At 36.9% G+C, this 11,499-nt stretch overlaps 1 protein-coding gene across 1 annotated transcript; it reads right to left on the reverse strand.

Moving 5' to 3' along the window:
* Positions 1-2,998: 2,998 nt before the first annotated feature.
* LOC149156080 (uncharacterized) lies at positions 2,999-7,057 on the reverse strand. The gene is made up of 12 exons (XM_089444626.1): positions 6,966-7,057; positions 6,805-6,876; positions 6,610-6,681; positions 6,428-6,493; positions 6,166-6,231; positions 5,803-6,016; positions 5,079-5,194; positions 4,836-4,935; positions 4,137-4,283; positions 3,944-4,004; positions 3,535-3,850; positions 2,999-3,415 (listed from the first exon to the last, which is right to left on the reverse strand). The coding sequence occupies exons 1-11, from the start codon at positions 7,055-7,057 to the stop codon at positions 3,744-3,746; spliced, it is 1,113 nt and encodes a 370-aa protein (XP_089300752.1). The 3' UTR covers positions 2,999-3,415; positions 3,535-3,743.
* Between the last annotated feature and the right edge of the window lie 4,442 nt (positions 7,058-11,499).

Genomic DNA, 11,499 nt, shown 5'->3' on the forward strand with positions numbered 1-11,499 from the left:
TTACTTGCAAATGGGCACTGTCTTCGGTTATATCACAAAAATACTTCAAGGGATTCATTCATCAACATCATCATAAATTTGGATCTTCAAATTACAGGAACAGGGGAAAGCCCCGTTTGCTACAGAAATTCTAGTTTTTCCAATAAGCGTAACAACTAAAAATCAACTACGGTTGGTGGTTGTTACACATTCAACTCTTCAAAAAAATAAAAAAATTAATAATAATAATAATAGCAATCTAGTTGTGAAAACCTTTTCCAGGCACAGGCAGACACTTTTTGTAGCAATTGAAAACCACCTCGTGGGAGATGTTACACACTCTGTAACATCATATATTATTTCAAGGCATACCTTACAATAAGTGTTGTTACATGATCTTTTCTTATTTATTTTTTGGTAGAAATCAAAATAATATATATATTAGTCGTCTTGGCTATTACACCTGTAACAACCGACGACTGTTAAAAAATAATGAGATATTTTATTTGAAATAAATAACAGGCATCATCATGATCCTTGTCATCAGAATTAAATTCATGTGTCTGACTGGTGGAGCTTGGTTCGTGCATTGCGCCACCCATGACTTCTCCCCACGTCACCCAGGTACGTCATCAAAAGGTAATATTGAATTCACTTTATTTGGTAATTATGGCAACTTAACATGAATTTTGATGGTTGAGGATGACTATCACATTTAAGCCGGGGGGAAGCAAATCATATTGCGACATGATTGTCGTATGATTTGTGATTATTCAAAAAATCCTATAATTAAGGCATGATGACCTCGTAGTTATTGTTACTTAATGCCTGATCATACCAAAAAGGGGGAGTGTACCTTCGACGAGACCTCCCATGACTCACCATTAATAAGGAAAATTTACTGTGGAAGTACGAATCATGAGTGAATACCACCATACCATCTACCCCTGCTAGAAGCATTGAATCCCCATTCAGAGTGCTTAGAGAAGTGGAAGATAATAGTGCTAGCTGAAACAACTAGGTTGTGGGTTGACTACCCCAGAGCGTCTAAAGGAAGGGAGAAGGAAGTGAAAGAACACTAAATTTTTATAACTAGCATTTGCACCAGATGTTGTAAAGGAAACGTCGTAAGGCATAAAGTGCGGAAATCCATTATCCATATAGTGTGTGCATCAGGTCAATGACCTAAATATCAACATGTCTATTCACTTTTTCTAAATGTTGTAAATGACCAGAATTATAGAAATATTCCTAAATGTGTACCAATATTTATAGGCACACTCCTTATACCTTAAGATTTTTGGTTGCAGCTTAAGATTTGGAAGTCTTGAGATTTACCAAAGCTTCAATTCTTGCTTCTTCTCGTTGATCTCTGAATTTTACAAACAACTTGAATGCTCACAGAATTTGTTGTGAAAATTATAAATAACAAATGTTAGCAATCTATTAATTTAGAAAAATCTTTGTCAGAGATAAAGGTCTTATCGTGTTTATCAATACATAGCATTGTAGGTTAGAGCTCATTTCAACTTTAAAAATTGGAAATTGAAACAAAAAAAAAGAAAAAAAAAAAAGAGAAAACATAAAGGAAATTTCACAGAATTGTAATACGATCTTTTAAATGCATCAACACTAAGCGAATGATATGTTCTTTAAAAATTCGCCCATGAAAATCGTTCTCTATTAATGCAAGTAAGAAATATTTAATCACCACTGCAAATTGCTTTAACATTTGTTGTGGTCTTTAACACTACATCTAACTGGTAAAGTTTATGTTCAAAAACACTTTTTTACATTCCTGGTCTAAGTAGAAAATTGTTTTTTGTTAACCAAACTACAGAGAGCAATCTGCATGTAGAGGTTGTGTTCACAACAGGCAAACACTTGGTGAAGAAAATGGACAAAAATATCATAGCTTTGGGGGTGGAAAGCTTTATCATGTTAAGCAAGGCAGAAGTTGACTCAATTCAAAATTTTAATCTCAAGCATGTCACATCCAAGGAGAGTGCCTTTGATCAGGTCCATACAGAAGGGAAGCCTCTGTGTCAAAAGACTGTAATTGCATGAATTTCAACTGATAGAAAAGCCTAGTAACTAAAACATTTGGTTCAACATTTAGTCATTCTATGTTTCTTCAATAACATAAACACTGGAGCATGGCAGATTACTCACAATGCTCACACCTATTTAGAACATTGATTGAAGGGGATTTGGCTTACTTATTTGTTTTATATTTCATTGTATATTTAGCAAATTAAAACATAAATTATGGACTAAACAGGAACATGCCCAAGGACAGAAAATTCTTAGAAAATGGTTGTCGGCATTCTAATCCAAAGAATTGGAAATAATCCCCAAACTTGTCAACTTTAAATGTTGCAAGAATGCCAAATTCATTGTCTATCTTTAGTTCTTCAGAAATGTCTCAAATGTCAACTCTAGATCTTCTTCCAGTTACTTATGGTGATTCGATAGATTGTGATAAGAATAATGATGAAGGTCAAGCAACTAAAACAGATGCTCTTTCTGGACTTCCTATTAGTGTCTAGATCTTCTTCCAGTTACTTATAGTGATTCAGTAGATTCTGATGAGAATAATGATGAAGGTCAAGCAACTAAAACAAATGTTCTTTCCGGACTTCCTATTAGTGTGAGAACACGTGAAAATTGTCAGGAACTTTATGGCATTCCAGATGCCACTAGAAGTGATGTTTGTGTCCAACACCTGCCAGAAGGTCAAAAAATTTTGTCCACGTTAACTGCAAAAATAAAGATAGAAGAAACTCACAATGACCCTATTCAACAAGAACTAAAGAAGAATATAGATATGGGGATTTGTTAAATATTTCAATGGGAAAGGACAAATATAACATGGAGGAAATGTCAAATAATAAACCAAACCAATCATCAGAAAGGAATATAACCTGCCACGCATCCATTGCTGAGTATCATAACAGCTCTAATGAACTCAATGTTGATGAAACTCAAATTTCCTTTATAGTAAAAAGCAATCAGCTACAGAAAGGTATTTTGGTTCCTCCATCTTCTGAATTAGTTCTAATACATTCAATAATCCTGACAAAAGCTTGAAAAAACTTCAATGAGCAATGCTCTTTATATGTTTCTCCCAATACAAAATTATCATTCCCTGCTCAACAAAGGTAGTGAAACGATCCCTAAGCCTGTGAATGCATTGGACCGCTGATAAGTGCAATTCTTAACTTTAGAGAAGTATGAGTGAAAATTGTGACATGAGTGAGAAAGGATTTTGCTCTTCTGGAATTGGAAACAATAAATCTTACCCAATATACTATATCTTCTTCAAGTTCTTGAAGTTTTTTGGGTTGTTAGTTGTCAAGTCTCTATATGGCACAAGGTTACCACAGCGTCCTCTGTGTAACCAAGAATTCCTTTCAATTTTCCCTCAGATTCCTCCCTATAAAATGAAATGTACCATATATAGTTAAAATGAAATACACAACCTCAAAACTTATTCCTGATAGAGATTGTATATATCCTCATCCCTTCCTCTTCTTAGGGGGTAACTGAGACTACTTAATGGCCGCCTTGATCTCGTCATAAGTGGCAGACTTCTCAAGTCTAATAGTCAAATCAACAACTGAAACATCTGGTGTGGGTACTCGGAAGGCCATTCCAGTCAACTTTCCATTGAGAGCTGGTAGAACCTTGCCAACAGCCTTCAAAAATACAATCACAATTAGTAGCTGTGAGAACATAAAAGGCGATGCTGGTGGGGATTCATATTAACAAAATTTTGTTGCTCCTGTACTGCTAGGAATAATGTTAAAACCAGCTCCTCTGCCACCTCGCCAGTCCTTGTTTGATGGTCCATCAATTGTCTTCTGTGTTGCTGTTTACATACAGAAACATAAGTCAATGCAGCTTGCAAATGCCTTGTATCAATAAAATTCAAGGGCATAATACTAGTTCATAGTAAGTGTACCTGTGATGGAATGGACAGTTGTCATGAGACCTTCAACAATGCCAAACTTGTCATTGATTACCTGCCAGAGAAAACAGAGTGTTTTTGTTCTCTTTTAACATATAGTTCCTCCCCAGCAATATGTAATTTTTCTCATATAAAGACACCTATACAATGAAAACTGTGATAATTTAGTAAAAATATCATTGCAAACCTTAGCCAAGGGAGCCAAGCAGTTAGTAGTACAGCTTGCATTTGAAACAATGTTCAAATCAGATTTGTATTGGTGCTCATTAACCCCAACAACAAACATAGGTGCATCCTTGCTTGGAGCTGAGATAACAACTTTTTTAGCACCTGCCTATTAGAAATCAACAAAAAAAAAATTATTATATGGAGTTCAAATTGTAATTTCCATTGTTGCACTTTATACCGTTTGAAATTTACAAAATTAGATATGTTAATAGCCTTTCAAATATTTTTGCATGCACCACAAAAAAAAATCATAGAATAGATTGTTCTCCAAAGAAACTGAAAACAAACATGTTATTTTTTAATCACCTCGTCAATTTCGAATAGTCACAACTATGGAGCAATTTTAAGGTAACCTTTCATGAGGTGACTGCTCAATTTGAAAGAAGTTTCAACTTAGAATAGGGTTGGTTATGCCGATATCAGTCAACAGTGTCAATTTTATAAATTGAGAAAGAGCCAAAGCGGACATGCTATTGCCAAATCTCCTTGCTCATGTAGGGAGGGAGCGGTATTACATGTGACAACTCCTTAGTTACCTGCACCTCAAATATCATTTATCAACTTTTAGGTACATTGTATTTTTAATTAGTAGCATGTCGAATAAACTTTGAAGGAAAAAATCAATTATAATTGAATTGTGGAATGGTAATATTCAAACCTTCAAGTGAGCAGTTGTTTTCTCTTTGTCGGTGAAGACACCTGTGGATTCAACCACATACTCTGCGCCGACCTCGCCCCATGGTATTTCGTCAGGATTTCTACAGTTTTCAAACCAAAATGTGAACAGTTGGACAAATGGGAACAAATAAACAATGTCAGCACTTACACTTTGTTCATGCCTAAGCTCAAGCAATAATTCACCTAAGAAACTCTCATTCATCTCCATAAACAAGTGTTTTACCTGAAATCGAATACAACAACAGATTTTTCTCCAAAGAGTAAAGTTTTCGAGTCTTTGACCTTGAATTCGTGATGCTTCCACTGTCCGTGGACACTATCATACTTGAACATATAATTCTGAAAAATAACAGAGGCACAGAAATTACTGCAGAGATCTTGAGTGGGAAAAATATGGTAGAAGAAAGCTATCAAACGAGTTAATAAAATCTTCCTGTTTCAGTTTGTCCGTAAAACATAAATGCTGTTGGGAATAAATCGAAGAACAAAAAATGTAAAACGAAGAACAATCTTCAGGTAGACAATCCAAAATTCATCAGGAGAATGATGTGCAAATATGCCTAAATTTCAATGAAGAATTCCTCCTAGATAGATAAATAAGGAAGAAGAGAAAAATTGCTCATTTAAAAGGACTTTACCAAAGAATAATGTATATATTATACAAGCGGACTTTGCCAAAGAATAATGTATTCATTATGCAAATGAACTCAAATATTCTTGAAAGATACCGCATATAATGATCAACCAGGATTTGAAATTTCTACATTCAGGAAAGCCATGGATGAAATTTCCCCTAGAGATTTGATGAAGCCCATTTCAGAGGTATGTCAGGGCGGCACGGGAGCCCGTTCCACATCTTTATAAAATATCTTCTCCTGATTTTTATATTTATCCCTGCCTTTATATTTATTTTCCACACCTGAATTCCTTTCATGTTTACTTGTTACAAAGAACATAATAATAAGCACAGCTACAATGACAGTTAACAGCCCTACTACTGCAATACCAGCAATCCTCCCACTAGTTAAATATTTTCTTTTTCTTTCATCGTGGGAACTCTTTCCTGATGATGAATTATGCCCAGGGCTTCTTGGGGATGATGGAGAAATAGAAGAAGGTGGTGGAGGGGCAGGAGATGTGTCAAACCGGTTGCCACCATACCTGTCAATATAGGGATGATGAAAGTTAAGAACCCTTGTGCCCAGGTTATCCACAATCCAGAAATGACAAAGATCAAGATGCATAACAAGCAAGGTGATAAAACATTTTTGAAATTTGCACGAGTTATCCGAAATGTTGCATATACTTACTTGAAGTTTGTAATTGTCAACAATTTTGGAGGCATCCATCCAGTAAAAAGGTTGTTCTCTATATTTCTGTTGAAATACAGTAACAACATTTTATGAATAAAATTGGCATTGCCACCAATCCAAAAGAAATGCTTCTTGAGTGCTATCTTTTATCAGTTTCTGTAAATTAATCTACACCTTCCAAAAATTTTACCACAACTAAAAAAATTCGAGCATTGCATTTCTGGAAATGAACAAATATAGTAGTTGAAAAGAGAATTACAAGTCTGTCAAATGCAGATCTGCTAGATTATTAACAGTTCCACTTAACATATTATTCTGCAAATGCCTGCAAGCAAACCTAAAATATTTCAGAATGTTTCAAGAACAGCCCCTACTCAAGTAAAAGAAAGCTTATTAGTCATTTAAGCTCTGTATCTGCCAAGAAAAATGTATGTAACTTACAGAGAAGAAAGACTTGTCAAATCGCTCATGGAGGCAGGGAGTGGACCACTAAAATTGTTAGAAGAGAAATCTCTGCAAAAGCAAAGATCAATTGAAAATATTCTAAAGCTCATACTAATTATAACAAAATATGAACTGATACAGTTTTCAAACGGAAGTTAAGAAACACTCAAAAGATCAAATGAAAATACTTACAGATTAACTAAACCTGTAAGACCCAGAAAAATGTCTGGAATTGCACCCGTTAATTGATTATTATTGACAATCCTGCAAGGATTGTAAGTATTTGCATTAGTTGTATTGCATTTCTACAACTTTTGATGAAAAAAATCAAAATACAATTTGCCATTACTTACAAATCAGAGAGTAATGTTAAAGTTGATAAAGTATATGGAAGGATTCCAATCAATTGATTACCAGAAAGCAACCTACCAATTGCAAAAATCATTGGCCTTATTGTGCACTAGCCACCTTTTATTGTATATTGCATCATCATATACTATAAAATCTAATAAAAGAACTCCCTATTGCCCAAAGTCTACACAGCATGTTCCCGAAGCATTGCCAAAACATCTAATAATTGCCTACAAGCTTACAGGCATTGTAAGTGAGGTGGAAGTTGAAAAGGAACAACATCCCCAATATGATTATTGGTAAGATCCCTGCATTATGTCACAATAGCGGCTGTCAACTTTGCAATCTAGTACAATCTCATCTACTGCTTTTTTTAATAGGCATTCCTTCCCTGTTAGTTTCAAGGAAAGGATTGCACAGTAAATCATTGAACTAATTTGAATGTTTCATCTTGCTACTTACAGAGTTATTAAAGCTGTGAAGTTTACCAATGAAATAACCCAGCTGTCCTCCAATATTTAAACGAGGAAGAACAATGATTATCCAGTGTCAATCTCAATACAAAGTCCATAAAAAGCATAAAGAACCACTAAAATCTAACTCCTTACTTAAGAATGAGAGGTTAAAAAGTCTAGAAACATATGACCAATTACTAGTTGAATAAAACAGAGTAATATTGCATCTATAGGATCTAGCATCGAACATACATTCCAGTGATGTTAGGCCCCACGCACTGAACACCCAACCAATTCTCACTGCAAGGATCACCTGCACTTTGAACCCATCCTGTAAGGGGAGGTAATCCCAGGTTTGTATATAGAACATTTATCGCAAATACCGCAAAGCAAACAAACCTACGACCATTAAAAAACATGTTCCAATTTCTAATATTCGACCGTCTGCTACACAAAAAGTTTTGAAGGTTATTCTAGTATAAACTAAACAAACCTTATGAAATAATGAGTCATAAGATGTCATCGTAGAACATTTCCTCTCAAGAATCAAATAATTGAGAGAGATATACATATCAGAAACAAAGCTACCACAAACATCACTAAAAGCTTACCATCTTGGTTGTCTGTAAAGCCATGTGTTAAAGAGAGATTCAAAACAAGAAGCAGTCCAGCCAAAATCAATAAAGAGTATTTTGCAAGTAGCCTTTCCATCGCAAACTGTTCCAAAACCCCTGCTGCTATTCTATATTTCATAGTTTCTTTCTACTAAGGACTTCATCAATGGTCCTTACATATATTTCGCAAATTTTACAATTAACTCTCGCGGTTTCCTTAAAATAAAGTAAATAGGTTTACTCAAGTTTGACCCACAATTGTTCCACTTCTACTACAAGAAAGTAGTTCAGATCCCATAAAATTTTCCAAGGGTTTCAGAGAGTAACTACAAAACAAGAAAGTTACTAGAGATCAATGCAGAAGAAGGCGTGATTTAAATGGAAAGAAGTTAGCTATTAAAGTTGAAATGAATGAATGCACCCAGAAGATTTCAAGCTTACAGAGGAAAATACTTTCTACATTCAAAGAGACTTAAATCTGAAAAATGGGAAAACTGCCAGTCCTAAAAATTGTACTTTAAAGTGAAAACCAAGGTCGGAAAGCTTCGCTGAGCAGCCAAATGCAAGGATTTAACGGAAGTACTAATAAATGTAGTAAATTTAAAGGTGAAAGAATAATGATTGTCGGTGCCGAAAATGTTACCTCAACAGTGAAAACGACGCTCTGTAAGTGTTGTTGAGCTACCAAACAGCGTGAGATTCCCGCTGTTAACGGCATACAACGCCTTGAAGGTAAGAAAAAACGTGATTTATTTCTGTTCTATCTAACATTAGACGCTTAGGAGCGAAGAACTTCCTTCTTTACATACATAAATAAAAAGTAATAAACAAAAGCAATGGTTAAAAACACACCTCGAGCTTTCAAGCTACCAAACCCCAGTATTGTCCGTTTTCGAAACCACTGGTGTAAATATCATTAAAGGTTAAAGGAGGACTTTAATTTTACTTTAAAGCAAAAATTAAGGCCTGTAAATGCTGGTAACTTCACAGGAAGATGATCAGGGTATTGACCAGCCCATAGCCGGTCGGAAAGCATATTTTACAGTTTCTGACATTTCCAAAGCGTTCTTATATTTTCGACCGCACATTCAACGCCGGCAAGCACAATTTTTGCGAGAGGACGAAAAAAATATAATACGAAAACACTCAAAGGTTGAACCACTGTTTGTATTTTGGTTTTCCGACGTCCCTAACGATATGGCCTATTTTCGACAGTCTGGAGCTTGAAAAAAGGCAGTCTGGAGCTTGGAAAAAGGCTAAAGCAGTGCTGCCCGTAAATTAAAAATAATGGCCACTAATGGCGAGGGACCGTGACCGTTCAAATCAGAAAATGCCTCTACAGTTCCGTTTCCCCTAATTTCCTCCGCGAAATGGATAAGAATGACAGCGGTTCCGTGGAATGATACTGTGTGCGCGGAGCTCCGGATCAATGAATCCTTTTCTCTCATTGAATTCATCTCATTTCTACATTCAGGAAAGCCATGGATGAAATTTCCCCCAGAGATTTGATGGAGCCCGTTTCAGAGGTATGTAGAATACTTTGCAGCAGATAATAGACGAGAGGTCGACCAAATGACCCCGCTCCGATCTAGCAGGGAAGGGTGAATACTTTGCAGCAGATAATAGACGAGAGGTCGACCAAATGACCCTCCATATCCAGAGAACCTTCAGATAACCTTCCTTTCATCCAACGATTAACAATTCTCTAATCGTCTAACACATAATCTAACGGCATACAAGCATGACACGTAGATTTTAGGGAAGTTCATTTCAGAGGGAAACGCCTTACGACGTAATAAATGGGTGGAGCAACAATACAACATGAGCCAGGGTCCATAGAAGCCTTGGAGGATTGCCTCGAAGCATGCCATATTTTCAAGGACGCAGGCTGGTTCGAATTCTTCAGAAGGTTGGAGGGATCAGCCAACGATGTTTCCATGGAATTTGCAAAGAATTTGGAGAGAAACCAGAAGGAGGTCAGAGGGTTGAAGTTGGAGGTCATGGAAGAAGTGATTGCTAGAGTGACAGGATTACCAATGGAAGGAAAGAGGTGGTTCAACAAGAAGGTCAATGACCGCTCCCTAAAAGGGGATTTCCTCCAAGAAGAAGAGTCACTAGTAAAGAAAGGGAGGGGAATTGATAGATTGTCACTCCCCCAGTGATGGGCTGATGTTTCCCTTTACCTCATAAAGTACATTACTTGTGAGGGAAGGGAAATAATTGTGTTCAATTACCACTTTCCATTGCTGAACCACCTTTGGCATCAACAGCTGATTAATCTTCCTTACTTCTTGCTAGGAAACATTAAGCATATGGTCACGGCTATGAAAACAACTACGTATCCAGAAGCATGTGTCACCAACCATGACCTTATCAAGCTCATTGTGCTAGATGCCTTGAGCCGTCAGGGCAGGAATTGTGAATAATTCATGAGGAAGAAGGCCAAGACCACCTGCAAGAGGCAAATTGGGATGACTGAGGAGGCTCTAGTGGTGAAAAAGGAGCAGCCCTAACCCTCAACAGTAAGGGTTCGTAAGAGGCCAGTTGAAAAACCAATTGGTGACAGGTGGCCGAAGAAGAGGATAAGGGTTAGCAGGCACCCAAAGTCCCCATCCATGTTAAGGAAGAACAAAGAAGCAGCAGAGCTGAAGGACGAGGAGCAGGCTCAACTAGAGAAACCTTTTTCACCTAGTAAGAGCGAAACCCAATCCTTGCTGTTAAGAATTGAAAATCTAGAAAAAGAAAATAGATAGCTAACGGAACAACTAGTAGAGGAAAAGGCAGATCTAAGAGCCCCACGGCTAGATACTTTGGCTGAGGATGTGGACAGGGCCAGAAAGGGATATGTTTCGAGCACTGTGTGCATAGCTTGTGCTGAGAAGCTAGTGGCAATAGGATTTAAAGTCTGTGTAGGAGACACAACCTCGAGGGAAACACAACCTGAAATTTGGGAAGCTGATACATAAGAACCCGTTGAGGACATTATTGTTACACAAGAACCAGCAAACGAGATGACATAATCCACAAAAATTGATCGAGTAATGGATACATAGGAGCCATTGGTTGACACTATTGTTTCATCAGAACCAATAGTGGAGGAGGAACTCAACCAAGGGAAGGAAGGAGAAGCTAACATCAATGAGCCTGCAGTCGACACTGTTATTACACGAGAACCTACGGTGGAGATAGAAGCCTACTCGGGGAAAAATGAGATACAAAAGTATGTGGATAACACTGTTGTTACAAAAGCACCAACAGTGGATGTGGAAGTTGACCAGAAAGATAAGGAAACTATGCCAAAATCCACTAATGAATCTGTTGTTACACAAGAACCAACAGCTGAAGAATAGTTTCACCCTTACGAGGCTATTACACCTTCAATTGATAGTGAATGTGGGAGAACATCGGGTCTTGATGAAGGATGGTGTTCTAAGAAGATGTTATTGTTACCAGAGCTGCAAAAATGG

This window comes from Pinus tabuliformis, chromosome 9 (assembly GCF_031772625.1).
Source record: "Pinus tabuliformis cultivar Carrire ecotype Pingquan chromosome 9, CPIR1, whole genome shotgun sequence".
NCBI classification, from domain to species: domain Eukaryota; kingdom Viridiplantae; phylum Streptophyta; class Pinopsida; order Pinales; family Pinaceae; genus Pinus; species Pinus tabuliformis.

Excerpts from the sequence above, each read along its gene's own strand:
- LOC149156080 (XM_089444626.1), bottom strand. The coding sequence starts at position 7,057 with ATGATTTTTGCAATTGGTAGGTTGCTTTCTGGTAATCAATTGATTGGA. Across the intron at positions 6,682-6,804 it reads CTTACAGGTTTAGTTAATCT|AGATTTCTCTTCTAACAATT; the intron begins GTAAGTATTTTC and ends TTGCTTTTGCAG. Across the intron at positions 4,005-4,136 it reads GCTTGGCTCCCTTGGCTAAG|GTAATCAATGACAAGTTTGG; the intron begins GTTTGCAATGAT and ends TTTCTCTGGCAG.